This window comes from Pogoniulus pusillus, chromosome 2 (assembly GCF_015220805.1).
Source record: "Pogoniulus pusillus isolate bPogPus1 chromosome 2, bPogPus1.pri, whole genome shotgun sequence".
Lineage (NCBI taxonomy): Eukaryota > Metazoa > Chordata > Aves > Piciformes > Lybiidae > Pogoniulus > Pogoniulus pusillus.
Window position 1 is genome coordinate 6,402,056 of NC_087265.1, and position 16,825 is coordinate 6,418,880.

General features: G+C 50.9%; 1 protein-coding gene and 1 long non-coding RNA gene across 5 annotated transcripts in view; one reads left to right on the plus strand and one right to left on the minus strand.

Moving 5' to 3' along the window:
• Window positions 1-1,060, minus strand: part of PRPF40A (pre-mRNA processing factor 40 homolog A) — a 36,917-nt gene extending 35,857 nt beyond the window's left edge. For all 4 annotated transcript variants that reach the window (XM_064155099.1, XM_064155090.1, XM_064155081.1 and 1 more), the window contains exon 1: window positions 602-1,060. In XM_064155099.1, the coding sequence (XP_064011169.1) occupies window positions 602-964 (363 nt within the window). In that variant the 5' untranslated portion in view covers window positions 965-1,060. The remainder of the gene's footprint in view (window positions 1-601) is intronic.
• A 31-nt stretch (window positions 1,061-1,091) lies between these two features.
• LOC135181787 (uncharacterized) overlaps window positions 1,092-16,825 on the plus strand; it is a 30,933-nt gene continuing 15,199 nt past the window's right edge. The window contains exons 1-2 of the long non-coding RNA XR_010304996.1: window positions 1,092-1,162; window positions 3,863-3,935. This is a non-coding gene — a long non-coding RNA (uncharacterized LOC135181787). The remainder of the gene's footprint in view (window positions 1,163-3,862; window positions 3,936-16,825) is intronic.

Consider the following 16,825-nt stretch of genomic DNA (forward strand, 5'->3'; position numbering starts at 1 on the left):
GATGTGCAGTGACAGGCTGCCTGTCTCTACAGTCTCAGCTGCTGTCCAAGTAACTCAAGGTGGATGAACCAGGATTCCTCAGAACCTCTTTAGAATCATAGAACTGTTTCAAGTTGGAAAAAAACCTTCAAGATCATTGAGTCCAACCATCGACCTAAGACCACCACTATGCCCACAAGTGCCATGTCCACACGTTTCTTGGACATCTCTAGGGGTGGTGATCCCACTACCTCCCCGGACAACCTACTTCGATGTCAAATCAAAGCTTTCCTTCGCTTTCTGAGGGTGCTGCTTGTCATGTACCTGCCTCCCTGATAGTCGCCGGGGGCACTCAAGGCGGGAAGCACACTTGCTAAGCTTCCACTTCCCTCAGCCATTCCTGGGGCTCGACAGCAACGCACCGCCTCCGAAGGCGGAAGCCCGCCAAGGCTGAGTGCCCTCAGCGCTCTCCTCCGTGCTGTTCACACCACAAGACCTGTCCCGCCACTGACAGACGTAGCCAAGGCGAGTCAGCCACGGATGGAGGCTCAGAGGAGCCTGGCAGGAGCCGGGGCTGAGCGCGGCCCACCCGGACCCCCTTTCCACGCCGCCCCTCACTCACCATAAGGGATCCGCGGTCGACGCCGCCGGGCCGCATGGAGGGGCTGAGCAGGCTGCCGCCGCTGCACCTGCCAAGAAGCCTCCCTCGGAGTGGCTGCCGCGACGAGGGGCCAAAGGGCATGAGCGGCTCGGGCTCCCCGCGGGGCGGGAGCAACGGGGCCAGCAGGCTGACTGGCTTGCCAGTCGGCCAATCCGGGCGGCCCGCCAGGCGAGCGCTCTTCGGTGATTGGTCCGCGGCGGAAGAGACAGGACGGACGGCGTCCCCCGGCGTCAGCTGCATGAGGGGAGGGGGCTTCGGCAAGGAGAACGGGAGCGGCTGAGGGGAGGCGGTCGCCGCCGCCGCCGCCGAGTCCCCACCTGACATCCTGGCCGTCGGCCCAGCCGCGAAGAACTCTTCTCCGCCTCCCTTAGCGTCGGCGCCGGGAGCCGCTGGCGGCGGGAAGGACCAGGCGAGATGAAGAGAGGGAGGCCCCGCGCCGGGGGCTAGCGGGAAAGCCGCGGAAAAAAGGCGGATTGGCCGGATCGAGGATGCAGCGGATAGCAAGCAGAGGCTCCTCTGGGTGTAAGCTGGGCCGCTACCGGCGGGGAGCGAAGCGCAGGCCCGGCGGGCCGCAGAGCTAGCGCGGGGGGAAGCGGCTGCGGCGGGGGCTGAGCGGAGGGGACGCTGGGAAAGGGCTCACGTGGGCCGGGCGGGGCTGGAGGAGCCGGGCGGCACCAAGAGCCTCTGAAGGAAGCGGGGCGGGGGAGAACCGTCTGGCGCGATCTTCGCCGCCTGCTCAAGGTAACCGGCAGGTGGCAGGCGCGCTCCCCTCCGCAGTCCTGCGGGTGGTAGGCGCCAGGGCGGGAGCTCGGCCTCTCTGCTGGCCTCCCCCTCCGGCGGCCGTGTGGGGTGGTGCGCGCCGAGCGGGGCCGCTGCGGGCGGGCGCTGGAGGCTCCCCTCGCATCGGGTGCGCAGTGGTAGATGCCGCCTGAGGGAGCGGCGGCGGCGGCGGCGGCGGCGGCGGGAGGAGGTTGCGCAGGCGGAAGGAGAGCCTTGGGCGAGGCCCTTGGCCTGTCGTACCGCTCCTTCCCGGCCTCGGAACTGTGGCTGAGGGCGGAAAGCTCAGGTAGCCCTGGGGCACCTCCTTGGGCCCGTGGGACCGCTCGGCCCCGGTGTAACTGAAAGGTGGTAGTGACCTAAGGATGGCTTTCTGCGCCCTTCTGGGTTGATAGTTGCATACTGTGTGGGCACTTTGGCACTCTAGGAGAACCCTTGGAACCCTCGAAATGCCCCTGCTCGCTGCCGGGAGCGGGGGCGGGACAGGATGATCGTCGAGGCTCCCGCACGCATTCTGTGAACCCTGCTTTGGCAGCTCTTCCCTGAAGGCCAGCACGGTGGGGATTGGAAGTGAGCTCTGGAGAACATCATCCTCTCCAACCCCTCTGCTACACCAGCATCCACAGCAGCTTGCCGAGGAGACGCCGCAGCCTCCCTGTGGGCAGCCTCCTTCAGGGCTCCAGCACCCTCACAACAAACAAGTTTCTCCTCCCGATCAGGTGGAACCTCCCAATTTTCTCCTCCCGATCAGGTGGAACCTCCCAATTTTCTCCTCCCGATCAGGTGGAACCTCCAAGTTCTGCCTCCCGATCAGGTGGAACCTCCCAATTTTCTCCTCCCGATCAGGTGAAACCTCCCAATTTTCTCCTCCCGATCAGGTGGAACCTCCAAGTTTCTCCTCCCGATCAGGTGGAACCTCCAAGTTCCTCCTCCCGATCAGGTGGAACCTCCCAAGCTTCTCCTCCCGATCAGGTGGAACCTCCCAAGTTTCTCCTCCCGATCAGGTGGAACCTCCAAGCTTCTCCTCCCGATCAGGTGGAACCTCCAAGTTCCTCCTGATCAGGTGGAACCTCCTGGCTTCCAAGTTGTGCCTACTGGCCCTTGTCCCGTCACTACAAAGTCTGGCCCCATCTTGACCCTCAGCCTTCAGACACCAATAAGCTTTGAGGAGGTCCCCTCTGGGACTGCTCTTCTCTCTAGGCTCGGCAGCCCCAGGGCTCTCAGCCTTTCCTCTGCACAGACATTCCAGGCCCCTCAGCATGTTCAGAGCTTCCCTTGGACACTCTCCAGTACTTTGTGTCTCTCTTGGATTGGGGAGCACAGAACTGAACCCAGGAATCTCCAGCTGTGGCATCCTGTCCAGTTCTGGGCCCCTCAATTCAAGAGAGATGTTGAGGAGCTGGAAGGTGTCCAGAGAAGGGCACCAAGGCTGGGGAGGGGCCTGGAGCACAGCCCTGTGAGGAGAGGCTGAGGGAGCTGGGGGTGTGCAGCCTGCAGAAGAGGAGGCTCAGGGCAGAGCTCATTGCTGTCTACAACTCCCTGAAGGGAGGCTGTAGCCAGGTGTGGTTGGGCTCTTCTGCCAGGCAAGCAGCAAGAAAAGAAAGGGACACAGCCTCAAGTTGTGCTGGGGTAGGTCTAGGCTGGATGTTAGGAAGAAGTTCTTCCCAGAGAGTGGCATTGGAATGGGCTGCCCAGGGAGGTGGTGGAGGCACCATCCCTGGAGGTGTTGAAGAAAAGCCTGGATGAGGCACTTGGTGCCATGGTCTGGTTGATTGGCCAGGGCTGGGTGCTAGGTTGGACTGGATGAACTTGGAGGTCTCTTCCAACCTGGCTGATTCTGTGATTCTATGAACCCACTCAGTCAATACAAAGAGTTAGCAAAGGGTTAGCACTGCTGTGAAGCTAATTTAGAGGCTGGATGCAGCAGCAACCAGCTGGAACCAGTGTCCCTTGGCTCATTCCCAGTTTGGGGGCAGCACAAGTCCAGGTCACTTAGGGCAGGGTGAGCTCATAGTGACCTCTTTTCTACATGGCCCAATTTTGAGTATCCAGGAGTGCTCAGATGATGGAAACAAATGAGCACCCTTTGCTTTTTACTTCTAATCTTTCTTGGATTGTGGGATCAAGGAAAAATACTTTCTGAATATCCACTGCAGCTCTTTAGGTTGCGGATAAGAGATTAAGACACAATCAGCTTGTCTGATTTTAACTCTCTGTATGTGTTTGTGCATGGCAGAGATCATACCCTCTGGTTTTGCATTGTTCAGCATATTAAATAAAGGTGGTGCTGAGGAATTTGGTGTTTCTGATGTCTTTCTGTTAAGGAGGGTGGGAAGGCCTGGTGGGTTCGGGTGTTCTCCAGAGAAGGAGACTCCATAACCTCTCTGGGCAGCCTGTTCTGGGGCTCTAGCACCTCACACTGAACAAGTTTCTCCTCATCTTCAGGTGGAGCCTGAAAAAGCTGGAGGTGCAGAGATTCAGACTGGACGTGAGGAGGAAGTTCTTCAGCATGAGAGTGGTGAGAGCCTGGAATGGGTTGCCCAGGGAGGTGGTGGAAGCCTCATCCCTAGAGGTGTTTAAGGCCAGCCTGGATGGGGCTCTGGCCAGCCTGTTGTAGGGTAGGGTGTCCCTGCCCATGGCAGAGGGGTTGGAACTAGATGATTCTTGTGGTCCCAAGCCTTCTGGCTTCCAGTTTGTGTCTCTTGTCCTGCCATTGGGCACTGCTGACAAGAATGTGACTCCATCTTCTTGACCCTCAGCCTTCAGATATTGATCAACATTGCTCAGATGCCCTCTGGGGCTGCTCTTCTGCAGGCTCCACAGCCCCAGGGCTCTCAGCTTTTCCTCCTCGCAGAGATGCCCCAGGCCCCTCAGCATCTTTGCAGCCTCCCCTGGACTCTTTCCAGTAGTTGCCTGTCTCTTGAATTCATGACCCCAGAACTGGTCCCAGTACTCCAGTAGTGATATTTTTCTACTGTTCTGAAGTAGAGAATTTGTCAGAAGATGAGGGGAGGAGATGTGTTTAAGTTTCTTCAGTGGTATAATGACAGCACAACTAATTAATAGAATCATAGAATCAAGCAGGTTGGAAGAGACCTCCAAGCTCATCCAGTCCAACCTAGCACCCAGCCCTAGCCAGGCAACTAAACCATGGCACTAAGTGCCTCATCCAGGCTTTTCTTGAACACCTCCAATTGAGGTGTTCAAGAATTGAGTAAAGACACAGGAGAATTGAGTAAAGACACAGCAGTCTCTATTGTTGCTCTCAGAAATGCACTTATGGTTTCTGCATACCAATTAAATAAGAAATTGCTCTCAAATATTTGCCAGACATTTGTCCTTTTAGGTATAAATGTTGTGAGGATGCATAACGGTTTCCATTTGAGCTCTGACCAGCAGGGTGAGGGCTTGTACACAAAATTCACTGCGAGATTTTGAATCCATAAGGAAATCTCAGTGAAGCTTCCAGCTTGGCTGTCCTGTGATTCAGTTAATAAACTAGGAAAGGAGTGGGGGAAAAAAAAAACCCACCAACAGCAACAACCAAACAATATTTATATGATTATTTTAATTCCAGAGTGCCTAATTTTATCCTGCTTCATCCTGGGAAAAGCAGGATCCAAGCAGAAAGCAAAGAGAGGCTGAAGGCAGCATTGCCTTTAGCAACTCTGAGTTTAGTTTCTTGCCTACATCAAAACTATTGATTTCTACAATTTTTAAGTTAAAGAAAACCCTCTGGGCTTCCAAAAAAAAAAATGACACTAAAAGGTGTAAAAAAATTTCTCTTTCTCCACAAAATTATCTTCTTGATTTGCCTCTGTGTCTAATTATTCCCTGACAGCAGAGCTTGAAGTTGTGCAGAAGGTTTTATTATGAATTATTTGTTGTTTCCATTAGAGCTTCATGAGTTATTCAAGAATTGGATTGATTTTTGGCTTTTGAGAAGACAGGTTTGATGCTGTGGTTTGGAGGCTTGGGGTTTTGTTTTTGTTCCTTGCAAGGAGTCCTAGGGCTGGCTGATATGTTATAGATGCATATGTTCAACACACAACCCTTTTCTCTTTCTGGAGGCAACTTTTTTCCCATGCTCCAAACTTATTTTTCTCTTCCTCTGAAGACATTTACCTAATTTGAACTCTTTAATTTTGTCCAACAATGTGTTTTGATTTAAAAACCATCTTATGCTTAGCATGTTATGATTGTGTTGCACTGCTTCCATTCACTGTCACTGTGGAGCAGACTGCATTCAGATCAATCTGAAGTAGGGAAAAGTTAACCAGAGCAGATCAAACTCTTTGCCTGGAAATGCAACAATTGCAGTGCTCTTGATTTCAGGGAGTTCTCTGTGCAAGAAGGCAAAACAGAACAGAAATGAGCTTTAGAAATGAGCTTTCATCTTTGAGGGAGTCTGAAACTTCCTCTGAACATCTTGGTAGTGAAAATGTCCATTTCCTGAGTTCCTTTTGGGGAGTTTGGGAGCCTGAAGAACTCAAGTTCTGGGAAAATCAGTCAGCTCAGGAAGGTAAGATTTTGGTTGTTGGGCATCAAGAGGAGCAGCACGTTGTAAACTTGGTGCCAAATCCCAGAAGTACGATGGGGTCTGGGATTGACCCCTGGAGATCATCTAGTCCCCAGGGTCACCCACAGCAGCTTGCCCAGCATCACAATGCCCAGATGGGGTTGGAAGCTCTTCAGAAGATGGAGACTCCACAACTTTTCTGGGCAGCCTGCTCCAGGGCTCCAGCACCCTCACACCAAACAACTTTCTCCTCCTTCTCAGCTAAAACCTCCTGAGCTCCACTTTGTGCCCCTTGTCCTGTCACTGGGCACCACTGACAAGAATGTGGCCCCACCTTTTTGACCTTCAGATATCGATCAGCATTCTCAGGTTGCTCTTCTCCAGGCTCAACAGCCCCAGGTCCCTCTCAGCCTTTCCTCCTCAGAGAGATGCTCCAGTCTACTAAATGAAGAATTTGAGGCAGTTTTAACAAAGTTAAGGCAAAATACAAAGCAAACAAATGTTTGACAACTAAAACCCATAACTGATACCCACCTGGGGTAGCTTGTGGGTGTGTTATTCCCAGGTGAATTGTCCTACCTAAGTGGATAATTTGCAGGCCTTGTATGGAGAAGAGGAGGCTCAGGGGTGACCTCATTGCTGTCTGCAACTCCCTGAAGGGACTGTAGCCAGGTGGGGTTGGGGTCTTCTGCCAGGCAAGCAGCAATAGAACAAGGGGACACAGTCTGAAGTTGTACCGGTGTAGGTCTAGGCTGGATGTTAGGAGGAAGCTGTTGGCAGAGAGAGTGATTAGCATTGGAATGGGCTGCCCAGGGAGGTGGTGGAGGCACCGTTCCTGGAGGTGTTGAAGCCAAGCCTGGCTGGGGCACTTAGTGCCCTGGTCTGGTTGATTGGCCAGGGCTGGGTGCTAGGTTGGACTGGATGATCTTGGAGGTCTCTTCCAACCTGCTTGATTCTGTGATTCTATGATCATGTTGGAATTTTCCCACTTGATTTGCATTTTGGCAGAATCCTGGTTCCAATTTGTTGTGTTGATAGAGCTAATAAGGGAGAAGGGGGGAGGGAGAGGGGTGATGTCTCCCACCTTTATTGTTTTCATATGCTTCTTTTGTCTCATCAAAATCACCCAACGCAACACAGATCAGTAATGCTCACTGCTTGATCCTGCTGCTGTATAGCTGATGAATGCATGGATTTAAGGCAAATAATCCCTATTTCATTACCAGCAAGTGCTAGAAATAAAAATGTACTCGGGTACAAATGTATTGGTTGAAAAAAAAAAAAAACAACCCAAACCACAAACCTAAATCCTGAAGTCGTGAGAGAGGATTAAAGTTGTTTAAAAAAAAAAACCAAAACCCACAAAAATCTCTAAAGAGAAATGTTTAAAAAACAAAGAGTGATGACATCTGCTGAACAACATCCAGCCCTCCCCAGCAGCGATTGGAAATCTTTTGATACAAGAAATAGAAGCAGGAGGATTGGGAGAGGGTGGAGAGGGGGAGGGGGGGGAAAGCCACGCAGAAAAGAAAACCACAAAAGCTGCAATATATGAGGAGGGGGGAAAAAATCAGGAGAAAAGAGCAAGGCAGGTTAACTGGAAGTGTTACTTTTTCTGCAGGAGAAGGCTTTGAAGCTTGCCTGAAATGTGTCCTAAAGAGACTAATGAAGCTCGAGATAAAAGCGTGGGGATAAAGCTTAAAGGGCAATAGAGCTCACATTTAATTCACAAACAGAGGTTAAGGGGGTGGGGGGGGGGGGTTGGAAAAGGAAAACTTCACAATGCCTGGACGTTCTGCCTGCTTCTGAAGGTGGTTTCTTATCGCTTCAGGGAACCTGTCAGCAGGAGGGGATTTGAGCTGAGAGAAAAGCAGCGGCAGCCTGTCTGAGTTAGTGGCAAGTGGGATGGAAAAGTCAGAAGGAAACAAAAAAAAAGGTACCTAAAAGGGTCTGTTTGAACATAGTTAAAAGTCACAGAATCGCTTGGGTTGGAAAAGAACTCTTAAGATCATCGAGTCCAGCACCACCGTGGCCATTAAGCTGTGCCTTCTGGTGTGGCTTTGCAGGGAGTCCTCTTCTGACTTCAATTTAAGGACAGGTCCAGGCTTCCTTTCAGGAACAAAGGTCAGCAAAGCTGCAGATGATTAGATGTTTAAAAGAAACCATCCTGTCTCTACTGGTGGCTGGATGAAGCACTTAGCACCATGGTTGAGTTAATTAGAAGGGTTAGGTGATAGGTTGAACTCGATGGTCTTAGAGGTCTTTTCCAACCTGCTTAATTCAGTGCTTCTGTGTTTTCTAATCAGCAGCAGTGATGACATTGGTGATGTCACTGCCATCAGGGACCTGTTTCTATATCAGTTTGTGTCTCTTTGTCTCTAGAATGGTTTGGGTTGGAAGGGACCTTCAAGATCATCCAGTTCTAACCCCTCCCTGCCATGGGCAGGGATGCCTTCCTCTAGAGCAGGTCGCTCAAGGCCTCATCCAGCCTGGCCTTGAACCCCTCCAGGCAATGGACATCCACAGCCTCCCTGGGCAACCTGTTCCACCACCCTCACTGTAAAGACTTTCTTCCTAATCTCTAATCTAAATCTTCCCTCTTCTATGGGGTTGTTCTTCTTTCTATCACAGTTATCTGAGTGTCTTTTGCACCCCATCAGTCTCACCCCCTTACTCCTTTTCTCTTCCCTTTGGGAAGTGAGAGAGCTTCACAGAGAGCCTCCGGCACTGCTCTGGTGGCCAGCTTGGCCCTAACTCTTGACCACAAGCCAGCACTTCGTGGTTGGTCTTCCTGCCATGTTTCTCTCCAGCTTAAAGTGGCCTGTCAGGGCCAGTAATGTTTTTATTAGCCTTTCAGTTGGTTTGGACTGAGATGTTTGCTACTCTTGCTGTGGAGGAGACCTTTTTGTTTTTTTAAAGAGCAGATTTCACTCCTCATTGCTATCAACTTTTTGGGTCCTGTTTAATCATTTTCTTCCATCCTATTCAAATGTTCTGGCAATCTGCACAGTGTGGAATGGAAAACAAAATCACTCTGACAGGACCAAATGTTATCTGGACACCTGCTTGTTGTTGGCAGTGCTCAGCAGCTTCCTTTGCTCTTCCTAACGCACAGTGGAAAAACTCTTGTGGAGGCAACTTTTTAATGATGTCAACAATTCAAAGTTCAACATTTTAGGTACATTTTCACTTTGGTTTTTAATTGTGTTTTTTTTTTCCCCTGCTGGTATGTTGGGTGTGCCCGGGCAGTGTGGAGATGAGGAGAGCCCAGAGAGTCACAGAGTGCTGGGGATTGGAAGGGACCTCTGGAGATCATCCAGCCCAACCCCCCTGCTGAAGCAGGGTCACCAATGGCATCTTGCACACGTCATGATGGCCAGATGGGTTTGGAAGCTCTCCAGAAAAGGAGACTTCTTCCCCTGTACTCAGCACTGCTCAGGTCACACCTTGAGTGCTGTGTCCAGTTCTGGGCCCCTCAATTCGAGAGAGATGTTGAGGTGCTGGAAGGTGTCCAGAGAAGGGCAGCAAGGCTGGTGAGGGGCCTGGAGCACAAACCCTGTGAGGAGAGGCTGAGGAAGCTGGGGGTGTGCAGCCTGCAGAAGAGGAGGCTCAGGGCAGAGCTCATTGCTGTCTGCAGCTCCCTGAAGGGAGGCTGTAGCCAGGTGGGGTTGGGCTCTTCTGCCAGGCAAGCAGCAACAGAAGAAGGGGACAGAGTCTCAAGCTGTGCCAGGGGAGGTCTAGGCTGGATGTTAAGAGGAAATTGTTGTCAGAGAGAGTTATTGGCATTGGAGTGGGCTGCCCAGGGAGGTGGTGGAGTCACCGTGCCTGGAGGTGCTGAAGCAAAGCGTGGCTGGGGCACTTAGTGCCATGGTCTGGTTGATTGGGCAGGGCTGGGTGCTAGGTTGGACTGGCTGAGCTTGGAGGTCTCTTCCAACCTGCTTGATTCTATGATTCTCTCTGGGCAGCCTGCTCCAGGGCTCTCTCTTACCAGCAACCACTTCTGCTGGCTGTGCATCTTCATGTGGAGCACAAACCATTCAAGACTCTCACTTTGTCCAAAGTGTGGGTTTAGTGAAGTGTTTGATGGGGACTTCAGAAGTGAGGAATTTCCTGGGGAATAACTGATTGTGCAAACCTGATATATCAAAGCCTACTTCGTGGCCTCAAGATGTGCCAGGGGAGGTTTAGGATGCATATTAGGAGAAACATCTTCACAGAAGGGGTTCTCAGGCTCTGGAACAGGCTGCCTGGGGAGGTGATGGAGTCACCATACCTGGAGGGATTTAAAAGATGTGTGGATGTGTGGCTGAGGGATGTGATTTAGTGGTAGTAGCTTAGCAGTTGTGGTGGGATTGTGAGCTCTAGGCAAGTGGTTGGACTTGATGATCCCAAAGGACTCCAATCTTTAGGACTTCAAGACTCTGGCCTTTAGAAATTTAGCACTTCAGGACTTCAGTACCCTGACCTTCAGGTTTTCAGAGCTCCAGCCTTTAGGACTTTAGCACTTCAGGACTTCAATACCCTGACCTTCAGGTTTTCTGAGCTCCAGCCTTTAGGAATTTACCACTTCAGGACTCTGACCTTTAGCTCTTCATGATTTTAACATTTAGAACTTCAGGACTAACCTTTAGGACTTCAGGATGCTAATATTTAGGACTTCAAGACTCCAACATTTCTGACTTCAGGACTCTGACCTGTAGGCCTTCAGGAGGGACTTTTTAGGCTATCAGAGAGTGACAGGACTGGGGGGAATGGAGCAAAGCTGGAGGTGGGGAGATTCAGACTGGACGTGAGGAGGAAGTTGTTGAGCATGAGAGTGTTGAGAGGCTGGAATGGGTTGCCCAGGGAGATGATTGAGGCCCCATGGCTGGAGGTGTTTCAGGCCAGGCTGGCTGAGGCTGTGGGCAGCCTGCTCTGGGGTAGGGTGTCCCTGTCCATGGCAGGGGGGTTGGAACTGACTGATCCTTGTGGTCCCTTCCAACCCTGACTGATTCTATGATTCTAACTTTAGGACTTCAGGACTTTGACCTTTAGGGCTTTAGAACTCTAATGTTTAGGACTTTAGGACTTCAGGATTTCAGCCTCTAGAACTTTAGGACTTCAGGATTCCAACCTTTTGGACTTTAGGACTCTAACCTTTAGGACTTCAGGACTCCAACCTTTAGGAGTTTAGGACTTCAGGACTCCAACTTGTTTTAAATGCAAGAAGTTTTCCCTGCCAGAACTTCTCCCTAAATCCCACAGAGAAGAATTTTTGGGCTTTAATTTGTCTCCTGCCAAGATTACTTCTGAATTATTGTCATCATCACACGGCACCATCAAGCCCCCGACGGGTGCTGATTGCCCATCAGAGCTATTGTTTCTGCTGCAGACTGGGAAGGAGCTAAGAGCACAAGTACACTGCAGGACCTGAAAGACAATAGGTTATAAATAAACATCTCAAATCCATCTGAAGGCACAGCTTGTGATGACATGGGAGGTTGGGCCATGACCTGTGTTAGATCAAGATTGTGGCCAACGGCTTTTGGCTGTGTCGTCTCTCAATTAGAAAGCTGAAGTGATTGCAAATTGTCCCTTTCAATGTGGATCCTACAGCTGGCTGGAAGATGGTGGGAGGAGACTTTAATTACTGTTTGTTCTGCTCAATGTACTGATCAGGTTCTCACCCAAGCTTCTCTTTTGGAGTCGAGTTTTGGTTTAAATGTGTTTGCTGTGCTGCGTGGTTTGTTGTGTTGCACATGGATTACCACCGGACTGGGTAGAGTTAGGTAAGGGTTGGACTTGGTCATCTGAAAGGTCACAGAGTCACAGACTGCACTGAGACCCTTCAAAAGTTATCTTGTCCAACCCCCCTGCAGTCAACAGGGACAGCTCTGACTTGTTCAGGCTGCCCGAGGCCATGTCAGGTTTGATCTTGAGTGTCCCTAAGGATGGGGCCTCAACCACATCTCTGGGCAACCTGTTCCAGTGTCTCACCACTCTCATTGTGAAGAACTCCTCCTCATGTCCAACCTGAATCTCCCCTGATCCAGTTTCAAACCTTTGCCCCTTGTCCTGTCACCACAGGCCCCTCAAACAGTCCCTCCTCAGCCTTCCTGTAGGTTCCCTTTTGATACTGAAATCTGCTCCAAGGTCTCCCTGGAGCTTTCTCCTGTCCAGGCTGAACAATTCCAACTCTCCCAGCCTGTCCTTATAGGAGAGGTGCTCCAGCCTTCTGCTCATCTTTGTGGCCTCATCTGGACCTCCTGCAGTGGGTCCACATCCTGGTGTTGGAGGCCCCAGAGCTGGTCTTTGCCAGCCAAAACAATTCTGTGATTCAGGGCTAGTCTTTTCCAGCCAAAGTGATTCTATGATTCTTCAGTAGCTCCAGCAGAGACAAAAGCATCCTGGGACAAGGAGCTGACATTTAGGGCATGTTGCAGAAGTGTGAGAACATTTTGTCTTTGGATACAAGTATTTTCCTCCCCTCCTGCTGAGCTGGGATGCTTTAAAACAATAATCCAAGATGGTTGCTTTCCAAAGTGTCTCTGTGCCCATCCAGTCCTCTGTTTGTACTGCTCTGCTTGGCAGTTCTCACCCTTTGGTGGCTGCAGCCAACAATCCCCTGCGAGATGGAGCAGCCAAACTGATTTTTGAGCTCCTAAGCCAGAAACTGAAAGGCAGAATGGGAAGGATCACACCAATTTGATGTGACAGGAGGAGGATGTGGATGGTGCAAGAGGACAAAAGTTTGTCACAGAGGTCTCCATTCCATTTCACAAGACAAAGCCTGGCTCTTGAGGAGTAATCACATCTTCTTGATTGGAAAAGACCTTTATGATCACAGAATCAGAACTGTTTTGGTTGGAAGAGACCTTTGAGATCATCAAGTCTAACCATCAACTCAGCACTGCCAGGTCACCCCAAACCCATGTCCCTTGGTGCCACATCTGCATGACTTTGAAACTAACCCAGGGAAATTTGGGCTAGACAGAAGGAAGAAATAGATTTTTTATTCAAGAAGAGTGGTGAGACCCTGTCCCAGGTGGCCCAGAGAGGTGGTGGATGCCCTATCCCTGGAATCATTCCAGATCAGATTGTTTAGGGATCAGTTTCAGATGTCCCTGCTGACTACAGGGGGATTGGACTGGATGACCTTTAAAGATCCCTTCCAATCCAAACCATTCTGTGATGGTTTCCTCATATTGAGGTAGTTTCACCTCAGCTCAAGGAGAAACTTTGTTGATTTGAGGGTGCTGGAGCCCTGGAGCAGGCTGCCCAGAGAGTCCCCTTCTCTGCAGGGCTTCCAAGCCCAGCTGGACATTGTGCTGCTGGGCAAGCTGCTGGGGGTGCCCCTGCTTTAGCAGGGAGCTTGGGCTGGATGATCTCCAGAGGTCACTTCCAACCCCTACCATACTGTGGTTTTCTACCAAGACAATAAAGCAAGCAGCAGGGCTTGACTGCTTCTCACTTGATACTGCTGGATACCTCCATTGTCCCACTGGGAGAAGGATTGGGTTTCTTTCAGCCCACCAGCACTGCCACCTTCTAGAACATCTCTCTGATGAAGAAGGGCAGAGAATTTGGGCTCTTGAGTCTGGAAAAGAACAGCCTAAGGGGGGAATCTCATCAATGTTGATCAATACTTAAAAGGTGGGGGTCAGAGGGATGGGACCAGGCTTTCTTTCAGTGGTGTCCAGTGACAGAACAAGGGATATTGGGCACAGACTTGACCATAGGAAGTTGCATCTAAACATGAGGAGGAATTTCTTTAATTTAAGAGTGATGGAGCCCTGGAGCAGGCTGCCCAAAGAGGTGATGGAGTCTCCATCTCTGCAGACATTCAAAACCAACCTGGAGATGTTCCTGTGTGACCTTATCTCAGTGAACCTGCTTTGGCAGGGGTGCTGGACTGGGTGATGTGCAGAAGTCCCTTCTCAGGAACTTCTTTAAGGGTGATGGAGCCCTGGAGCAGGCTGCCCAGAGTGGTGGTGGAGTCACCATCTCTGCAGACATTCAAAACCAACCTGGAGATGTTCCTGTGTGACCTTATCTCAGTGAACCTGCTTTGGCAGGGGTGCTGGACTGGGTGATGTGCAGAGATCCTTTCCAACCTCTACCATTCTGTCATTCTGTGACCCACCAGGAGCTAAGTTCTTGCTTTCTTCTCAAGATTTTGCTGCACTGGGTGGTTTTTGTGAGGCCTTTTTATTGGATGAAAAACAAATTGGTGAGCATCTCAGGGTAGGCACAGACAATATTTCATTGCTGACAAAGCAGGACAAAGAAGACCTCGTCTGAATGCCTGAAAGAACAAGAAATTCTCAACTGGTGTGAAGAGAGTGAAGAATTAATGAGCTAAAATAGCATTGCCTGTTTCACCTGCAGCTTCTGAGGACAGCTTGCTCATTCTCACCCAGAGCAATTAAACCAAAAATGCAAATCAAAGCAAGCCCCCAGCTCAGTTTCCAGGAGAAAGGAGAAACAGTGAGGAAAATTTCAAAGTCAAAACGGTGCCTTGCAGGCAACAGCTCAGTTAAAGAAGTGTTTTATTAGAAAGTCCTTTGCCTGGCTTCCAGGCTCAGGTCTTTGCTCCATGAGCAGGCTGATTGCCAAGCCAGGAGGGCCAGAGAAGGGCAACAAAGCTAGGGAAGGGTCTGGAGAACAGGGCTGGTGAGGAGCAGTTGAGGGAACTGGGGGTGTTTAGTGTGGAGGAGAGGAGGCTGAGGGGAGACCTCATTGCTCTCTCTACAGCTCCCTGAAAGGTGGTTGGAGTGTGTAGGGGGAGCTGGTCTCATCTCTCAAGGAAAAAGTGACAGGACAAGGAGAAATGGCCTCAGGTTGCAACAGGGGAGGTTTAGGTTGGAGATTGGAAGAAAAATCCTCACTGGAAGAGTTCTCAAAACCTGGAACAGGTTGCTGAGGGAGGAGGTTGAATCCCCATCCCTACATGCATTTCAAAGCCACAGAGATATGGTGCTGAGGGATGTGGTTTAGCACCAGCCTCAGGAGAGTTAGAGAATGGTTGGGCTGGATGATCTTGAAGGCATTTTTCAACCAAAATGATTCTACAGTTGTCACAGAGTCACAGGAATTGTTTGGTCAGGAAGAGACCTCTAAGATCATCCAGCCCAGCCATCAACCCAACAGCACCTTGGCCACTAAACCATATCCCACTGTGCCATGCCCACAGGGATGCTGAGTCCACCACCACCCTGGGCAGCCTGTTCCAGTGCCTGACCACTCTTGCAGCAAAGAAATTGTTCCTCACCTCCAACCTAAACCTCCCCTGGCACAATTTCAGGCCAGGGTAGCCTTAGGGTCACTCTGCCTTGCTCAATTGCAAACAATGTGACTCCATCATCAAGAGCAGCTCCTTGCATTGAGGTCGAGCTTGCAGTGGTGCCTTTAAGACTACAGAGTCCAACCAATCTATCCCAACTAAGCCTCCCCTGGTTCAACTTAGGGATATTTCTTCTTGACCTATCACTTGATCCTAGGCAGAAGAAACCAACACTCACCTTACTCCAACCTCCCTCCAGGTAGTTGTAGAGAGCAATGGGGTTGTTAATCCTGGAGATGAGGAGGCTCAGGGCAGAGCTCATTGCTGTCTACAACTACCTGAAGGGAGGCTGTAGCCAGGTGGGGTTGGGCTCTGCTGCCAGGCAAGCAGCAACAGAACAAGGGGACACAGTCTCAAGTTGTGGCAGGGGGAGGTCTAGGCTGAATGTTGTTAGGAAGTTGTTGTCAGAGAGAGTGATTGGCATTGGAATGGGCTGCCCAGGGAGGTGGTGGAGTTGCTGTCCCTGGAGGTGTTCAAGCCAAGCCTGGCTGAGGCACTTAGTGCCATGGTCTGGTTGATTGGCCAGGGCTGGGTGCTAGGCTGGGCTGGCTGAGCTTGGAGGTCTCTTCCAGCCTGCTTGATTCTATGATTCTATGATATGAGGTCTCCCCTCTGCCTCCTCTTCTCCAGGCTGAACCCCCCCAGCTCCCTCCGCCACTCCTCACACTTTCATTTGGCCTCTGGTAGCCCTTTCCCTGACTGTAGCACGGGCCAGGTGCCAAAAGGGGAGGAGTGGTGGGATCAAAAGCTCAGTCTGGATTTCCAAAGCCATTCTTCCATCTCTACTATGTGCAAGCAGCTGAATAATTCATTGCTTTAGGATATTATCACCCAGTTTTTGTAGGTCACTCTTTCCCAGCGACAGACGTCTGGCGTGCGCCAACTGCTTCCCACTGCTACCCAGAGGGAAATTTAATCCAAATCTGTGAATTCTTTGGAAGAGCTAAAAATAAACTTAAAATAAATAAATAGAAATATAAATCTTCCCTCCCCACCCCGTGGACTCTGTGCATGCTGTAGGATGTGTAGAGAAGGGTCTGAAGCACCTTCAAATGGTAGAATCCCCAAAAGGGTTGGGTTGGAAGGGATCTTAGAATCATAGAATCAAGCAGGTTGGAAGAGACCTCCAAGATCATCCAGTCTAACCTAGCACCCAGCCCTAACCAGTCATCTAGACCATGGCACTAAATGCCTCATCCTGGCTTTTCCTGAAATCTTCAAAATCATCCAGTTCCAACCCTTCCCTGCCATGGGCAGGGACAGCTTCCACTAGAGTAGGTTGCTCAAGGCCTCATCCAACCTGTCCTCGAACACCTCCAGGGAGGGAGCATCCACAGCCTCCCTGGGTAACCTGTTCCAGTGTCTCATCACTATCTACTGGTGGCTGGATGAATCATAGAATCATAGAATGAAGCAGGTTGGAAGAGACCTCCAAGCTCAGCCAGTCCAACCTAGCACCCAGCCCTGGCCAATCAACCAGACCATGGCACTAAGTGCCTCATCCAGGCTTGGCTTCAACACCTCCAGAGATGGCAACTCCACCACCTCCCTGGGCAGCCCATTCCAA